The following is an 18470-nucleotide window of genomic DNA, read 5'->3' on the forward strand; positions in this document are numbered from 1 at the left end:
TGAGGGCACCGTGCCGTTTTCCTTCTTAAGGTAAAGTCTGGGAGATAACACTGACCACACAGTAGTCCCTCTAGTTTTACAACGCACACTCACCTAACACTTATGCAAGAGTATTATTCTCTTGGGTAGATATTTTAATATGTCTATCTCATAAATTGGAAGAAGTCTAAATAAGTCTTTAAAACTTGAATAGGCAAATGTTATAAACATCACCTCTTGCCTTGGAAAATTTAACAAAAAACCCACTAGAAAAATCCCTAGGAGCTCTGATCACATATCACGTCAACAAATTCAGTTATGCCACACAGACACAGGCCAAGGGAGGCATTCCATCAATGTCTTTTAACTCGCTGATGAACTGCAATGTGTAAAATGGGAAGACTCCCAAACCAATTTTGACGCCAGCGATAAAGGTAGAGCATAAATTCTCACACTGGTGAAATAGATCTTAAAATCACACAGTACACAAGATCTGAAAAAACTTGGTACCAATTTGGCACCTTCATTAGCAACAGTCCCACATCATCCCAATCAGACCGGCAATCAGGGCTTCCGTGAGGTCACGTGAGCACCTCTGCTCACCTGTCCTTGTTCATTTCTCTGAGTTCCTTCCTTGTTTTCTCTTCTAGCTTCTGAGTTACACTATTGTTATTTTTATTTTTTGGCCGGGGCTTCCCTGCTGGCTCAGACGGTAAAGAATCTGCCTCCAATGCAGGGAAGACTAGGATTTGATCCATGGTTCACGAAGATTCCCTGGAGAAGGGGATGGCAATCCATTCTAGTATTCTTGCCTGGAGAATTCCATGGACAGAGGAAACTGGCAGGCTACAGTCCACGGGGTTGCAAAGAGTCAGACACGACTGAGCAACTAACATAGACACGCATACATTTTTTGGCTGCGCCCTTCAGCATGTGGGATCCCAGTTCCCTGACCAAGGACTGAACCTGTGCCCCATGCACAGGAAGTGATGGAGCCTTAACCACTGGAGGACCAGGGAAGTCCTGGTTTGCATTACTGCGGAAACACTACTGGTGAGAACTTATATTTTCTGGGTTTTGGTTGCCCAACAATTCTTATCAACAGGAATGGAGAAACTTTTACTGGTCAAGTGTCACTGCTGCTGCTGCTGCTGCTGCTAAATCGCTTCAGTCATGTCCGACTCTGTGCGACCCCAGAGACGGCAGCCCACCAGGCTCCCCCGTCCCTGGGATTCTCCAGGCAAGAACACTGGAGTGAGAGGTGAAAATAAAAATATAGCCAGAACTCAAAAGATCCAGCATCTACTTCTTATTTTACAAGTAGAGACCAGTAAGATAAATAAGAAGGGTTACATAATTTACAGAAAGCAAAGCTGAGTGGAATTTTTGATTCAAATGATATATCACAGGGATTTCTATTTCACATATGCCTACATCTTCACCATCTTGGGTATCAGATTTGATCATCAAATTACAAATAGTCTCCTATAATAGAGTGTAACGAACTCACAGTACTAAGTTTAGTATGCATCAGACTGTGACAGGACAGAAGAATCTATAGGTGCTGCATGATACAAGCAGCCAACCAAGAACAGACAAAATAGCTGAGTGCTAACACCCCCAAGCAAGAAACAGAGTAGAGAAGGTATTCAGGAAAACGACAGCCAAACTTTAGGTGGCACAGAGTCAGTGGGACAAAGTTCTGCATATAAAAATTAAACATAAAGATCTTCTGCTTGCCTGTTTTGTTTCTAACTGCAAAGTTACGTCTTATCAGAACATTTTAAAAATGCATACTGCATGCAATTATCATAGCAGATGCAAATCACAGTCTTTTATATAAATTAGTAACTAGGAATAACACATTTACTATATAAAGTATTTTATACTTTAGACGCTTTACCATCTGAGCCCCCAGGGAAGGCCATACAAAGTATTCTAACATTCCATTGAACTTGACATTTTAGGGAGCTGTACCGAATAATTCAAATAAAGCCAATTGCTAGTTCACTCTGACCTCCTCTATTTAGATTAGTTTCATTGAAAGCTGAAAACACTGTTTTGATATTGAATGATATAAATTCAATCAAGACCTCAAAAATTAAGATACAATCCATCATATAATTATGCCTCTCATTTCTAGTTAAAATATCAACTTATTTTCTCCCATTTTAGCCTTCAAACCAATTTTATATCCTTCCTCATGGAAATCTGTTAGCAACAAAAAAACACAAATATGCAACAGCCAGCTGTACTGCTAACATCTGTTTTGTTTTACTAAGAAAAACATGTATATGTAAATAGCGTCTAATACTTGGTATTCTTATTTGCCAGAGGTACCATATTCTCTCCTTTTGGGAAGCCACTTAGCATATAAGGTGCCATGTGTTGCTGAATTTCAGAATTTTGAATGTTTATTTTCTCAAACTCTGACTTACTGAAAAGTGCTTATTAATCAGAATTCACAATTTTGCCTGTTTTAGACAAAGATATGTTCACTTAGAAACCAGAAAAGACTGACATCAAAGTTATCACAGGATCTATTGACAACTAAGCTAAAAAGTTAAAACAGAAACACTTTTAACATACTGCGTTCTCACGACAAAGAAAACTGTATCAGAACATTAACATTAGCTAGGTTGCTAGTAAACAAAACAGGATCCCTCCACTTACGCAGCTCCTGTTTGAATCAGAACTGGGAGGGCTTTGCTAGGCTGCACAGATATAGACATTGGACCCTTTACCCATTTTGGAAAAAAGAACACAGAATGAAACCTGTCGAGCCAGTAGCCTTAATAAAAGCCTCTGAAAGATAACTCACTTAAGTAAAATGTAATAATAATTTTCATACTACAGCTGAGATTCTAAATGACACAGGCCATGGAATCCTGGTAGGAAAGCTTTTCCTCGAATAATGTCTTATCTGTAACCCTGAACTTAGCTGTCACGGAAGCTCCAGGAGAGTATCAAGACCTTCTCTTCTAATAACAGACTGGAAGAAGGAGGGAGAAGTTCTAAACTCTAGCCGAAGAGGAGAGGGTCCAGCTCATTCCCACCTGGGAGAGAGGAGCTTCTGGCTCCTTCTCACCTCAGGGTGGCCTGCAAGTTTCTAATGTGGCTGGGTCAGCTCCGGGTGGAACCTTCCTGCTAAACAGCAGCAAAGGTGAGAATCCTTTCTCTTCTCGTCAATTTCCTTTTCAAATAACTGTGGATATGGAAATTGTTAATTAGGGTTACTTCCTCTGGGGAAACTAAATAAATAAATTTAAAATTAACAGGGACAACATCTTAAAATTAGAGAATTCAGTAAGAAGAATAGAAACACTGGTGCTTCTGAGAGAGAGAACTGTGTTCTAATATGTAACTAAATGCCTGAGTGATATATTCTATCATGAGAAAAGTGGTTAGGCTCACCTGATTTTATCAAAAATGATTATTACATTTCCGCCCCCCCGCCCAGGCCTGCTCTTTAATCAATTACATTGACATCTTTCAGCAGCACTTTTCTTACTAAAACACAAAGAGCAAACACATATATTGGGAATTCCCTGGAATTCCCTGGCAGTCCAGTGGTTAGGACTGGGTGTTTCCACTGCTGGGGCCCACGGTTCAATCTCTGGTCGGGGAACTAAGATCTCCACGCTCCCGCCCGCCCCACAAAAAAAACCACTTATATATTAATATCTGGGTAAAAATTTCTATTGTTCTGACTTTTTTCTGAATGGTCAGAAGACAGGACACCAAGGTCCTGATCTTCAAATATCCTATAACCAGGCCTGCTTGCTCCCCAAAGCAGAGTGACTGACAGGGAGTCAACACCAAAGTGAAAGGTCTCACCCCGTCACTGGGGGTGGCTAAGCACAGTCCTCCCGCGTCGCAGCAAAGTCTCACTTAAGCAGGAGAAAAGGTGAGCAAAGTTGTGACAAAGCAGATTCTGAACTAAAACAGAATTCATAAGGCAGGAATTCGTGAGGCGAAGCCAACTATTTTCAAGGGTACCATTTCTGTGGGTAACAGCAGTACGCTCTACCCCGGGGCTCGGCAGAGGTATATAATTTGGGATCAGGTCACCATCCTCTGTGACCTCTGTAGAGTCTGGCTGATTTATGTGATTTATTACAGCTGGCTTCCCAGACAGGGAACAATAACCGTGAAGGGACACACAAATGCTGAGTGTGAAAAATGGAAAAAGCACGTGCCTGGGGAGACCGTGAAAGCAAACACAAGCTGCAGGCTTTTCTCCTTTTCTGTTTAGAAGGAATTTTGATCAAAGTTTAAAATAAGCCACACCAAATGTGTGCTTTATGTTTTATATGTGGGACCAGCTGGGACCCACTGTCAGAGTCCAAAGTAGGAGCTGGGGGGAGGAGTGTGTGGACGGGGGATGGAGGTGGAGATGAACTCAGATTCCTAAGTGATCTCTCAGGCTAGCGGATTTCAACATCCTATACAAACTGACGTGGTCATGGAATCTCGCTAGTCTAAATATTCCACATTAGCGTGATTTTAATTAAAGGACTGCAAAAGACTGTCTCAAGAAATAGCCCCAGTGGATGCTATCTGAAAGAAACACATTTTGATTCTCTTATCCCTAAATCCTCACTTCCATCAACTCATTTCCTTGTGTCAGGGGAAATATGGCAGCGTGGTTAAGGAGGGCTGTGTTTACGGGAATGCCATGTCCCGTGCAAGCAGCCTGATGCAGAGGGGGCGGAAGGACGGCTTTTCAAGAGCTCACACGTCCCATCCACTGTGCACACCCGTTACCTGCACCAGGCAGGGAAGAGGTTCTCTCCAGAGGGTAAAACAGGGTTCGACTGGGTTTGCGGAAACGAAATGTGCTGCTCATAGCTGTGATTTTAGCTTCCATGCAAAGCGGAGATAAAAGACGGGGATTGAGGGCATAAAATCTGTTCCCAAGGACACTTGCTGATCTTGACACAAGTTCTATTCACTTCGCTTAAGTGGCTGACAGAGCCCACTCTCAGCTCCACAAACTTTCCTGCCAGCAGAACCACCAGTCCTAAGAAATGGGATAAAAAAATAACAGTTTCAGAGAAAACCAGGCAACAGTCAAGGCCAAGGCTGCAAGATTCCTCAGATGTGAATGATGTGCATGAACAATAAACCGTAATGTCTAAAAGCAGAAATGGGCTGCGACAGACTTGACAAACAAAGCCTATGGCTCATTTCCACAGTCACGTGGGCTGTGAATCAGTTAGATGATGCATTTCAACAGCAAGCATCTGTCCCCCTGCTGAGCACCCACAGCACTGTTAGGACAATGGAGCGTGCCCTGCCCTCACGGGGCTTACAGTCTACCTGAGGGAGCAGAAAATAAACAAAGGACATGGCAAGTACATTCTGTACTAAGTTAGATGATAAATGCTTTGCCAAAGCAGAGAGGCAGGCTGCCACGTGAGACTGAGGTGGGCAGAGCCAGTCTCCTTGAGAAGAAAGCTTTAAGCAAAGAGTGGAAAGCAGGTCAGCCGAGAGAGTGTCCAAGCAGAGCACAAGGTGGGAAAGGGGCTTGAGGGGGGCTGCAAAGTGCATCAGAGGGCACACCATCTCTCTCAGGTCCTGACTTCATCTTTCATCCCTGCTTTCTAGCACAATTAGGCACTCAGACCATTTAAACTCCAATATACACAAGGTTATCTAGTATACAGACTCAATCCAAACAACAGGCCAGCACTTCCTAAGAAAAGTGCATGCAAACCAGATAGGTGGATGGCCCACGGTCCCGAGAGGAATTGGGTGCCAGATCTTCAAATAGGTTTGTGGCCCTCTTTTCCTCCCCAAAGTGAAACATGACAGCTTTACTTCGGGGAACATACAAGAAAAGTGGGGAAAGCATGTTGTTACCTAAGAGGGAACTTCTCACAGAGATTCTACTTGGGGGCAGAGTTTAAGGACAACTTCCTTTTACAAACAGGGTAGGCAGTGAGGAGTCTTAAAGGCGCGTCCCAGCAGCCTCCTTTTATTCCAAGCTCGTGGGGGCAGGGGTGCCGTGCCCACCACCCTCAGGACACTCCTTCCACAAGAGACCTGCATGTCATGTCATGGGGGTAACTCCTCAATAAAATAAAAACAGTCAAACCTGAAAAACAGGCTAAGTCAGGTGAAGGAGTAAAAACAGAAAAAAGGCCAACGAATTCAATTACAGTAAGAAAAGAACCATCCTTTCTCACCTTCACATAATTTGTCCCTGCAAACACTTTTCAAATAAACACACTCTTAGGCAAACGAAGAGTCCCACAGGTTCCAACAAATCTGTCCTTACGACTGTTTTCTCTATCAATCTGACATGCAACTACCATGAGCTGCTGAATCCTCTTCAGAAGACAAGACTAACATTTCTAGAAAATCTAACAGTTAGCTTCTCAATTCCCTACCCAACCTCCCCATATTACCTTTTCAACCTTTCAATGGCTCCTAATTTCTCATTTATATTCAGGCCTGCTCTTTACTTTAGTGCACATTATGAATCTCTTTCTTATTAAACTCTGCTAAAATTTTTCATTTTACTCTAACTTTCTATGCATTAAAAAAAAAAAGAAAGCTGTTAAAAATCTCAATTGTTACCATAGTACATGAGAAAGAAAGCATTATAAAATATTTTATATTTTACAAAGAGAAAATTATTTTTAAGGAAAAACTGGCTTTTCCGCATACTATCATCAAATGAAGTTACACCTTACAGCAGATATCAAATGCAATTTTTGCTTAACACTTATTTTTACAAAATTTTTGTCCCTAATCTTGGCAAGGCACCCCTTTCCACCTTTTACATAATCTTTTCTACTGCAACTCAGATAGTTTTATGATTTTGTAATCTTTCGTACTGTGTGCATGCTCAGTCACTCAGTCGTGTTTGACTCTCTGCGACCCTACGGACTGTAGCCCACCAGGCTCCTCTGTCCACAGAACTCTCCAGGCATGAATACTGGAGTGGGTAGCCATTCTCCCCTCCAAAGGAGCTTCCCAACCCAGGGATCGAACCTGGGTCTCTTGCATTGCAGATTCTTGACCATCTGAGCCACCAGGGAAGTCTCAGACTGCGACAAATGAAAATGAAGTGAAAGTAGCTCAGTTGTGTCCGACTCTCTGTGACTCCATGGACTACAGCCCATAGAATTCCGTCCATGGAATTCTCTAGGCAAGAATACTCCAGTGGGCAGCCTTTCCCATCTCCAGGGGATCTTCCTGACCCAGGGATCGAAACGGGATCTTCAGCATTGGAGGCAGTTTCTTTACCATCTGAGCCAACACAAATTGCCAACAACTGATGGATCACAGAAAAAGCAAGGAGTTCCAGAAAACCATATACTTCTGCTATATTGACTACACCAGAGCCTTTAACAGTGTGGATCACAATGAACTGTGGAAAATTCTTAGAGAGACGGGAATACCAAACCACCTTACCTGCCTTCTGAGAAATCTGTATGCACGTCAAGAAGCAATAGTTAGAACTGGACACGGAACAACAGACTGGTTCCAAATCGGTAAAGGAATATGTCAAAGCTGTATACTGTCTAAGAATTTGTCCATTTCTTTCAAGTTGTCCATTTTCTTGGCATGTAGTTGCTGATTGTAGTCTCTTATGATCCTTTGTATTTCTGTGTTGTCTGTTGTGATCTCTCCATTTTCATTTCTAATTTTATTGATTTGGTTTTTCTCCCTTTGTTTCTTGATGAGTCTGGCTAATGGTTTGTCAATTTTATTTATCTTCTCAAAGAACCAGCTTTTGGCTTTGTTGATTTTTTGCTATGGTCTCTATTGTTTCTTTTGCATTTATTTCTGCCCTAATTTTTAAGATTTCTTTCCTTCTACTAACCCTGGGGTTCTTCATTTCTTCCTTTTCTAGTTGCTTTAGTCGTAGAATTAGGTTATTTATTTGACTTTCTTCTTGTTTCTTGAGTTATGTCTGTATTGCTGTGAACCTTCCCCTTAGCACTGCTTTTACAGTGTCCCACAGGTTTTGAGTTGTTGTGTTTTCACTTTCATTCATTTCTATGCATATTTTGATTTTTTTTAAAATTTCCTCTGTGATTTGTTGGTTATTCAGCAGCATGTTGTTCAGCCTCCATATGCTGGAATTTTTAATAGTTTTTCTCCTGTAATTGAGATCTAATCTTACTGCATTGTGGTCAGAAAAGATGCTTGGAATGATTTCAATTTTTTTAAATTTACCAAGGCTAGATTTATGGCCCAGGATGTGATCTATCCTGGAGAAGGTTCCGTGAGCACTTGAGAAAAAGGTGAAATTCATTGTTTTGGGATGAAATGTCCTGTAGATATCAATTAGGTCTAACTGGTCTATTGTATCACTTAAAGTTTGTGTTTCCTTGTTAATTTTCTGTTTAGTTGATCTGTCCATAGGTGTGAGGGGGGTATCAAAGTCTCCCACTATTACTGTGTTATTGTTAATTTCCCCTTTCATACTTGTTAGCATTTGCCTTACATATTGTGGTGCTCCTATGTTGGGTGCATATATATTTGTAATTGTTATACCTGGATTGATCCTTTGATCATTATGTAGTGTCCTTCTTTGTCTCTTTTCACAGCCTTTGTTTTAAAGTCTATTTTATCTGATGTGAGTACAACTTTCCAAAACTGAACCAGAAGGAAATAGAAAATCTTAACAGATCCATCACAAGCACAGAAATTGAAACCATAATCAGAAATCTTCCAGCAAACAAAAGCCCAGGACCAGATGGCTTCACAGTTGAATTCTACCACAAATTTAGAGAAGAGTTAACACCTATTCTACTCAAACTCTTCCAGAAAATTGCAGAGGAAGGTAAACTTCCAAACTCATTCTATGAGGCCACCATCACCCTAATACCAAAACCTGACAAAGATGCCACAAAAAAAAGAAAACTATAAGCCAATATCATTGATGAACATAAATGCAAAAATCCTTAACAAAGTTTAAGCAAACAGAATCCAACAACATATGAAAAAGATCATACATCATGACCAAGTGTGCTTTATTACAGGGATGCAAGGATTCTTCAATATCTGCAAATAAATCAATGTAATACACCACAATAACAAACTGAAAAATAAAAACCATGATTATCTCAATAGATGCAGAGAAAGTCTTTGACAAAACTCAATATCCATTTATGATAAAAACCCTCCAGAAAGCAGGAAGAGAAGGAACATACATCAACATAATAAAAGCTATATATGACAAACCCTCAGCAAACATTATCCTCAATGGTGAATAATTGAAAGCATTTCCCCTAAAATTAGGAACAAGACAAGGGTGCCCACTCTCACCACTACTATTCAACATAGTTTTGGAAGTTTTGGTCACAGCAATCAGAGCAGAAAGAGAAATAAAAGGAATCCAGATTGGAAAAGAAGTAAAACTCTCACTATTTGCAGATGACATGATCCTCTACATAGAAAACCCTAAAGACTCCACCAGAAAATTACTAGAGCTAATCAATGAATATAGTAAAGTTGCAGGATATAAAATCAACACACAGAAATCCCTTGCATTCCTATACACTAATAATGAGAAAATAGAAAGAGAAATTAAGGAAACAATTCCAACAAAGAGAATAAAATACTTACGAATATATCTACCTAAAGAAACAAAAGACCTATATACAGGAAACTATAAAACTATAAAAGAAATCAAAGAGGACACAAATAGATGGAGAAATATACCGTGTTCATGGATTGGAAGGATCAATGTAGTGAAAATGAGTATACTACCCAAAGCAATCTATAGATTCAATGCAATCCCTATCAAGCTACCAACGGTATTTTTCACAGAGCTAGAACAACTAATTTCACAATTTGTATGGAAATACAAAAAGCCTCAAATAGCCAAAGCAATCTTGTGAAAGAAGAATGGAACTGGACAAATCAACCTGCCTGACTTCAGGCTCTACTACAAAGCCACAGTCATCAAGACAGTATGGTACTGGCACATAGACAGAAATATAGATCAATGGAACAAAATAGAAAGCCCAGAGATAAATCCACGCACCTATGGACACCTTATCTTTGACAAAGGAGGCAAGAATATACAATGGAGAAAAGACAATCTCTTTAGGAAGTGGTGCTGGGAAAACTGGTCAACCATTTGTAAAGGAATAAAACTAGAACACTTTCTAACACCACACACTAAAATAAACCCAAAATGGATTAAAGATCTAAACCTAAGACCAGAAAACTCCTAGAGGAATGGGTATAATACTCTCCAACATAAATCACAGCAGGACCCTCTATGACCCACCTCCCAGAATATTGGAAGTAAAAGCAAAAATAAACAAATGAGACCTAATTAAAATTAAAAGCTTCTGCACAACAAAGGAAACTCTAAGCAAGGTGAAAAGATAGCCTTCAGAATGGAAGAAAATAATAGCAAACGAAGCAACTGACAAAGAAGTAATCTCAAAAATATACAAGCAACTCCTGCAGCTCAATTCCAGAAAAATAAACAACCCAATCAAAAAACAGGCCAAAGAACTAAACAGACATTTCTCCAAGGAAGACATACAGATGGCTAACAAACACATGAAAAGATGCTCACCATCACTCATTATCAGAGAAATGCAAATCAAAAACACAATGAGGTACCATTTCACACCAGTCAGAATGGCTGCTATGCAAAAGCCTACAAGGAATAAATGCTGGAGAGGGTGTGGAGAAAAGGAAACCCTCTTACACTGTTGATGGGAATGCAAACTAGTACAGCCACTATGGAGAACAGTGTGGAGATTCCTTAAAAAACTGGAAACAGAACTGCCTTTTGACCCAGCAATCCCACTGCTGGGCATACACACCAAGGAAACCAGAATTGAAAGAGACACGTGTACCCCAGTGTTCATTGCAGCACTGTTTATAATAGCCAGGACATGGAAGCAACCTAGATGTCCATCAGCAGATGAATGGATAAGAAAGCTGTGGTACATATACACAATGGAGTATTACTCAGCCATTACAAAGAATACATTTGAATCAGTTCTAATGAGGTGGATGAAACTGGAGCCTATTATACAGACTGAAGTAAGCCAGAAAGAAAAACACCAATATAGTATAATAACGCATATATATGGAATTTAGAAAAATGGTAACGATAACCCTGTATGCGAGACAGCAAAAGAGACACAGATGCACAGAACAGTCTTTTGGACTCTGTGGGAGAGGGCGAGGGTGGGATGATTTGTGAGAATGGCATTGTAACATGTATATTATCATATGCGACCAGTCCAGGTTTGATGCAGGATACAGGATGCTTGGGGCTGGTGCACTGGGATGACCCAGAGGGAGGGGACGGGGAGGGAGGTGGGAGGGGGCGTTCAGGATGGGGAACACATGTACACCTTTGGTGGATTCATGTCAATGTATGGCAAAACTAATACAATATTGTAAAGTAATTAGCCTCCAATTAAAATAAATAAATTTATATTAAATAAAAAAACAGGAAAATATAAGTGTTGGCCAAAAAAAAAAGAGCTGTATACTGTCACCCTGTTTCTTTAACTTATATGCAGAGCACATCATGAGAAATGCCAGGCTGGATGAAACACAAGCTGGAATCAAGACTGCCAGGAAAAATATCAATAACCTCAGATATGCAGATGATACTACCCTTATGGCAGAAAGTGAAGAGGAACTAAAGAGCCTCTTGATGAAAGTGAAAGAGGAAAGTGAAAAAGCTGGCTTAAAACTCAACATTCAAAAAAATAAGATCATGGCATCCAATGCCATCACTTCACGGCAAATAGATGGGGCAAACGATGGAAACAGTGACCGACATTATTTTCTTGGGCTCCCAAATCACTGCAGATGGTGACTGTGGCCATGAAATTAAAAGATGCTTATTCCTTGGAAGAAAAACTATAACCTAGACATACATATTAAACCTAGAAAACATATTAAAAAGCAGAGACATTACTTTGCCAACAAAGGTCCAGCTATTCAAAGCTATGGTTTTTCCAGTAGAGATGTATGGATGGTGAGAGTTGGACAATAAAGAAAGCTGAGGGCCAAAAAATTGATGCTTCTTAACTGTGGTGTTGGAGAAGACTCTTGAGAATCCCTTGGACTGCAAGGAGATCAAACCAGTTAATCCTAAAGGAAATCAGTCCTGAATATTCATTGGAAGGACTGATACTGAAGCTGAAGCTCCAATACTTTGGCCACCTAATGCGAAGATCTGATTCATTTGAAAAGACTCTGATGCTGGGAAAGACTGAGGGCAGGAGAAGGGGATGACAGAGGATAAGATGATTGGATGGCATCACTGACTAGATGGACGCGAGTTTGAGTAAGCTCTGGGAGTTGGTGATGGACAAGGGAGGCCTGGCGTGCTGCAGTCCATGGGGTTGCAAAGAGTCAGACAGGACTAAGCAACTGAACTGACTGAATCTTTCATATGCTGAGAGAAATTTAATTTTTTTCCCTTTTGAATTAGTCTCCATATAAGGAAGTGTCTCTAACTTAAAATATCAAAAGTCAAATGAAGAATATGTGGTTGGTAGGAAAAAAGAAACAATTATCACCTACCTCCCTCCACGCCTCCCCACCCCACCCCAGCTAAGTGAAACTATGCAAGAAACACAATGGTTGACAAAATTACATGTAGATGTGTCAAGCTTTTTTGAGTCATCTAGAAAGAAAAACTATTGCTTTGAACTGTGGCGTTAAATGTATCATTTGGGCATTACTTCTAACAAATGGTATAATGTTTATAAAACAAGTATCCTTGTTGGGTTGGGATGGAAGAGAAAAGCTCTTCTCTTCCGGTACCTTTAGCAAGTTCCTTGACTTTTATGAAATATTCCCAATTCTATTTACCCCTGCATTCTGCGTCTTCACTCTTGGTACGTCATTCATTTGAGCTAGAATAAGTCAATGTTAAAGAAGACACAAGAGTACCAGGAGCTTATCCAGAAATACAGAGTCAGTTTTACTTGACAAATAACTACTGCAGTTGAGTCCACCCATTAGAAACACATCTTTCCATACCTTTCTCTGTCTGCGGGCAAAAGATTATACAGGGGGAATAACACTTGAGATTTACTAGTGAAGAAATGATTTGACAATGCTGTTAACAGCAAAGCAGCAAAAGGCTTGTCCCTGTGAAACACCTAAGGAATAGCTGTGCTCGAAGCTGAAGTGGGACCATCTCCCATCAACAATGAGCGGGTTTTGGGGTTTCCCTGGTGGCTCAGTTGTAAAGAACCCGCCTGCCAATGCAGGAGACACGAGTTCGATCCCTGGTTTGGGAAGATCCCACACGCCTCGGAGCAACTAAGTCCATGTGCCTCAAGTATTGAGCCCGCATTCTAGAGACTGGGGAACCACAGTTATTAAAGCCCCTAGAGCCTGTGCTCTGCAACATGAGAAGCCACCACAACGAGAAGCCCGAGCAATGCACCTAAGGAGTAGCCCCCTTTGGCCACAACTAGGGAAAAGGAAGACCCAGTACAGCCAAAAATAAATAAATGAAATTATATAAAGGAAAAAAAAAAACCATGAGTGGGTTTGGATCAAGGTGGCTTCTACTTGAGAAAAACATTCAGTGGCTTCTTTTTTTCTCATGAACAGACAACATGACCCAGGCAGCAAGAGGTTCCCTGTACATCTATACTAACTACAGGATCAAGTTTCAGCTTCAGCCAGTACTCCTGGAGAAGAAACCAAGAGGCAGACACCAGGTTATAAAAACAACGGTTTCTTCTCTGCCGAGTGCTGTGGTCATTTTATTACTCTCTCCATTTTCCATGAAGATCATTTTCCATTAAATATACTTACATTAACCTTACCCTCTACTTTCTCCTAATGATTATTTGGATATACAGTACCAATTACATAGATAAGAATGCAATAGGTGTTTGATTCCACAGTGACTCTAATAATCATGTTCAGAGACATTCACTAAACAGGTTCTCAGACATCATGTCCTATTTTTTATAACAACCCTCCACCCCACGAACACAGATTTCTAGCCATGTAATAACTAACCAACTTTTATGCACCGTTTGTAAATTGTCAAGTAAAGCTGCTAAAACAATTTCTGCCCAGAGCATTTTAGCCCAGCCCAACCAATCTGAGACTTTTCCTTAAAAAAAAAAAAAGGAGTCTTGAAGCAATCACTCATCAATACTGACCTTGTTGCTCACTGTCTGCTTCAGTTTTTGAAGGACCTGGGGCAACAGGAAGGGGTCGAGGCGGCCGGGGCTTTGGTGTGGGAGGCGAGATCTTTTTCCTTCCAATATATTCTACGTAAGTTCCTGGAAAGTCTCCCCTCTCCCCTGTCGTCTCGTTATAGCCATTTAACCAGCCAATTTCTTCAGGCTTGGCTTCCTGTCCATCACTGAATCCAAGAGCGACTAAGGACCCTTTGTTCACAGTCAATATGTCCCCCAGGTGCAAGTCAATGTCTTCTTCCCGCTCCTTTTTATAGTCGTACAGCGCCCGGTACTGGTACCCCTCGGCACTCATGGCTGCACACCTGAGACCATGCAATGGCTGAGGCTGGCTGCACACTGCAGTCTACCCTGACGTTTCTCCAGGAAGTGAATTCAGAGTGTGTGCCAAGGCTCCTGATACACCTCCAGCAGGGGACAAAGCATCAATCTCCAAAGGTTTAGGAGGAGAGGTGATTGGCCATCCGGCTGTCCATCTGTCCTCCATGAAGGGTGTGACTGAAGTCAAGGCTCTCCTCCTCTGTGGCCACGGTGCCCCCACCAGCCTCCTCTTCAGCGACTCATCAACACGCCGACTCCCGGCTGACTCCCCCGGCGAGGCCCGATCCTTTCTGACACTCTTGTCACGCTGCCCATCTGTCGTTGACGGTGGCACGCCACATGCGAGCTGCACCTAGCAGAGGGAAAGCAAGGCTTATGAATGAGCAGCACACTTGGGCCATCTGCGTGAGTCTGGGCTTGGACTGCCATTCAACAAGTACTTAACCAATCGGGCAGAAGGACGCGGGCTGGCGTACTCGCACTTCACGCGGTATACACAACAAAGACGAGGGAGGCAGGCGGTCCCTGCTTTCTAAGAATGCTCGGCAGGCTGAGAGGGGTGCTGGCACGTGGCAACATCTCTGAGACAAGAAGGGACACAAGGAAGCATGACATGAGGTACGTGTCCTAAGAGAGCAGAGACTGAATGCTAGGGAGTTCAAGCAGGGGCGAGCCCCATCTCACTGCAGGCATCTGAAGACAGAACATGTGGCAAGGACTTAGGTGAAGCTGTGAGGCGGCACGCGTCACCTTCTGGGAAGAGCCAGAACAGGCAGTCCAGTATGTGTGAAGCCCAAGAGGAGGCATCGGATCCGAGTTAGAAAGATAAGCAGGGGTGGTATGACGCCACGCATGCCTGTGGCGAGTTCATGAGTCATGCTATCTGCAATGGGGAGCCAGGAAAAGGCTTGGAGAAAGGGGACAGACAGGACCAGGGTTACATGTGAAGAATTTCAATCGAATCCTGATGCATGAGAGGGGCTGTCACAGACACAGAGGAGGAGAGCCAGGCAAGGCGTTTTGCAGCCGTCTGGGCAAGTGGGCATGAGGGCATGAACCAAAGTGGCAGGAGAAGGTGTGGAGAGGTGGGAACTGAAAAGGGACAAAGAGGTGGGGGGATATGGCAGCGCTGAAAAAGGGATGGAGAGAGAGAAGCACGCAAGACTGGGATACTGCATCCCAGTGGGGGAGACAGAGAGACCACAGCAAGATGAGGAACAGGATGGCAGAGAAGCCAAGAGGAAGGGCTCTTCCCAGCCTCGAGAGCTGAGCGAAGGTTCAAGGCACTGTCGACTACTGGGGCCTAGAGGTCAGCTACTCCATCCACTATTTTAGAACTCATTTCTGCATGAAGTCAGATAACCAAGAAATATTTACTTGTGTGTCTGTTTAGCAACATATTAGCATGTGGTAATACAAAGAAATAAAAAAGACACAAAAATTTATTATATAATACCAGAACATAGGTCACTTTGCTGGTACCTTCCAAGGAAAAAAAAGCAAAGTAGAAAGCATAAACTATACAGAAAAGTACAAAATAAAAAGGAAAAATGCTCTCTCCTTCCCACTTTCTCCTTTATCCCAAAGGTTATTACTGTCTGATATTAAAAAGCAATAAAAGTGATACATTATTTTTTAAAAATAGAGAAAGCAAAAAGGGTACCTGACCCTGAGTTCATGAGAAGACCGTAGATACCAGTATCAGGCAAAGGGAAGCCAGGAGGCCTTGGTGGGCTAGAAGTGATGCTGAGCATCCAAACCCACATGTGAGTAGCTGAAAACCTGGTCTGTGATTCAGGACAGGGAACACACCTGAAGTTTGGTAATCAGCTGCAAATAAGACATGGGCAAACTCAATGGAATGAAGGAACTCAGAAAGAAAAAAAATTAAAAGTTAAAAAAAAAATCCAAGGTCAAAACATTGAGGCTCACTGAATGCTGCTGAAATGGGAAAGTCAAGGTCTGGAGACAATGTCATGTCCTGGAAATAAGGGGTAAGAGGGTTCAGGTAGAAAAGGGTGATCTCTAAGACTAAATCCTGCAGAGGCCTCTGGGAGTGTAAAATAGACAGGGCTAGGTCACCCCAGGGCTGCGTCCATCGGGGACACATGGCAGAAAAGCAGAGCAAGCCACTCTAGTGTAATGGTATAGAGGATCTGTTGCTGTTCAGTTGCTAAATTGTGTGGACTCTGCAACCCTGTGGACTTTGCAGCACGCCTTTAAGGAGTTAAGGAATAAAGAGAAAGCAGATAGCTGCTGCAGATCACTCTATGAAGACAGTTCAGTGGAAGAGGAAATGCAAGTTTCTTCTTTTTTTAACTAGTGGAGACAGAGGGCTTGGAGAGTCAAGAGACTCTCTTAAGAGAGGCAGTAAGCAGCTTGGATTGCCACTAGAACAACAGAGAACAGCGTGCACTCGGACACACTATGCGCCCCACGTTCATTTCTCCAGGTTATCTTGGTCATAAAGAGGAAAAGCAAACTCAAGGTTTCAGTTAAGCTGGCTGAACAATAAAGCAATAAAAACAATAGCCTCACAATGTCGGTGTGCTATGTCAAAGAGAGCTTTTGTAAGTTTTCAAGAGTAGAACCCCTTAGAAGTTTAATATTATAGGCACTCTGCGGTGCAGGCATCTTAAGAAGCAAAATCTAATCACAGATTAATTGTTATGCTGGCATTCAGAAGTGTAAAGCATTCAACTTTACATGGCTAAAGCCTCTTAGCTGTAATACAATAACACTCTTAGGAGAGTTACATATTAAAAGAAGCAAAAACAAACACTGGAGATCTTTGTGTAGCAAGAATATTAATTTGGGGTAGTATTCTACTTTGTATTTCAGTCGGCAGAGGAAAAAAAAAATTAAAGCAGCCAGCAGAGCATATGAGAAAAATAAACTATGTTATGTTTGAAGACAGCCTCTCCTTTTGCCAGATCCAGAATCAAATTAAATATTCACTGCATAAATTCACACGAAAATGTAGAACTAGCAAATCCCATTTTTAGTACTAATGTACTCTGTTACAAATGAGACACAGAACTCTAAAGAACATGGAAATTTACATATCCCTAAATGCCTGGAAACCAGGCAATATGCCTAAGAATAATTTAATTCCTCCAAATTTGCCTTGAAATTTTTCTTAGCTTTTCCTGGCAATTTATGTCTTTTTGTGGGGAGGAAAATCCTCAACTAGAAGGCTGGGTAGATCTTTCCGCCAGCTGCTGCCTATGGCTTCCTGTTTCAACAACCCAGAAGGCCAGTTTGGTGAGATTCTTAACAGAATGAGCAGTGTAATGATCCCTCTCTCTCTTCTTCCCTGCCCCCTGCAACTCGTCCTCTCCCCTCTAAAAAGCCTCAGCAAATCGCCAAGCCTTGCTCATGACATATCTCTGCAGCTATGCATGTCCTGCACCAGGGGACACTGTAGTATGAAAAGCCTCTAAGTCTGCTCAAGGTTTTATAAACCTAAAAACTATGTTAACACTGGCCTGAAGCTAAATCCCTGCAAAGAGATAAAGAACCCTGAGGAACCCTAGTGAAGTAAAAGTGAAATGAAGTCGCTCAGTCGTGTCTGACTCTTTGCGACCCCGTGGACTGTAGCCCACCAGGCTCCTCCGCCCATGGGATTCTCCAGGCAAGAATACTGGAGTGGGGTGCCATTGCCTTCTCCAGGGGATCTTCCCAACCCAGGGATCGAACCCAGGTCTCCTGCATTGCAGGCAGACACTTTAACCTCTGAGCCACCAGTGAACCCTAAGACTCTAGCAACTACTAGACTCTAGAGCAGCAATAACAATCCTCGCCTTACATGCCGGAGACTTGTCTCTACAAAGCCCCCCATCCTCACCATTTGTAAGAACCACCTTATTTTGTGTGTCAGAATCTTGTGCAGAATTCTGGGCCCTCAACCAAAAAAAAAAAAAATCCCCAGATCTTCTATGACTCTAGGGCTGCAAGTAACACACACTACTCTTATCTTCTGGGACTCCA

The 18470-nt window shown here is 42.0% G+C and overlaps 1 protein-coding gene across 3 annotated transcripts in view; it reads right to left on the minus strand.

Annotated features, from left to right (window-relative positions):
- Positions 1-18470, minus strand: part of PIK3R1 (phosphoinositide-3-kinase regulatory subunit 1) — a 97437-nt gene that overhangs the window by 70340 nt on the left and 8627 nt on the right. Inside the window, exons 1-2 of one of the 3 annotated variants that reach the window (XM_052659335.1) lie at positions 14926-15145; positions 14121-14832 (exon numbers count right to left, since the gene is read on the minus strand). In XM_052659335.1, coding sequence (XP_052515295.1) covers positions 14121-14454 — 334 coding nt within the window. In that variant the 5' untranslated portion in view covers positions 14455-14832; positions 14926-15145. Of the gene's footprint in view, positions 1-14120; positions 14833-14920; positions 15146-18470 lie in introns of those variants that run through there. The other 2 variants (XM_052659334.1, XM_052659332.1) reach the window with 2 other exon arrangements.

This window comes from Budorcas taxicolor, chromosome 20 (genome assembly GCF_023091745.1).
Source record: "Budorcas taxicolor isolate Tak-1 chromosome 20, Takin1.1, whole genome shotgun sequence".
In the NCBI taxonomy this organism is placed as follows: domain Eukaryota; kingdom Metazoa; phylum Chordata; class Mammalia; order Artiodactyla; family Bovidae; genus Budorcas; species Budorcas taxicolor.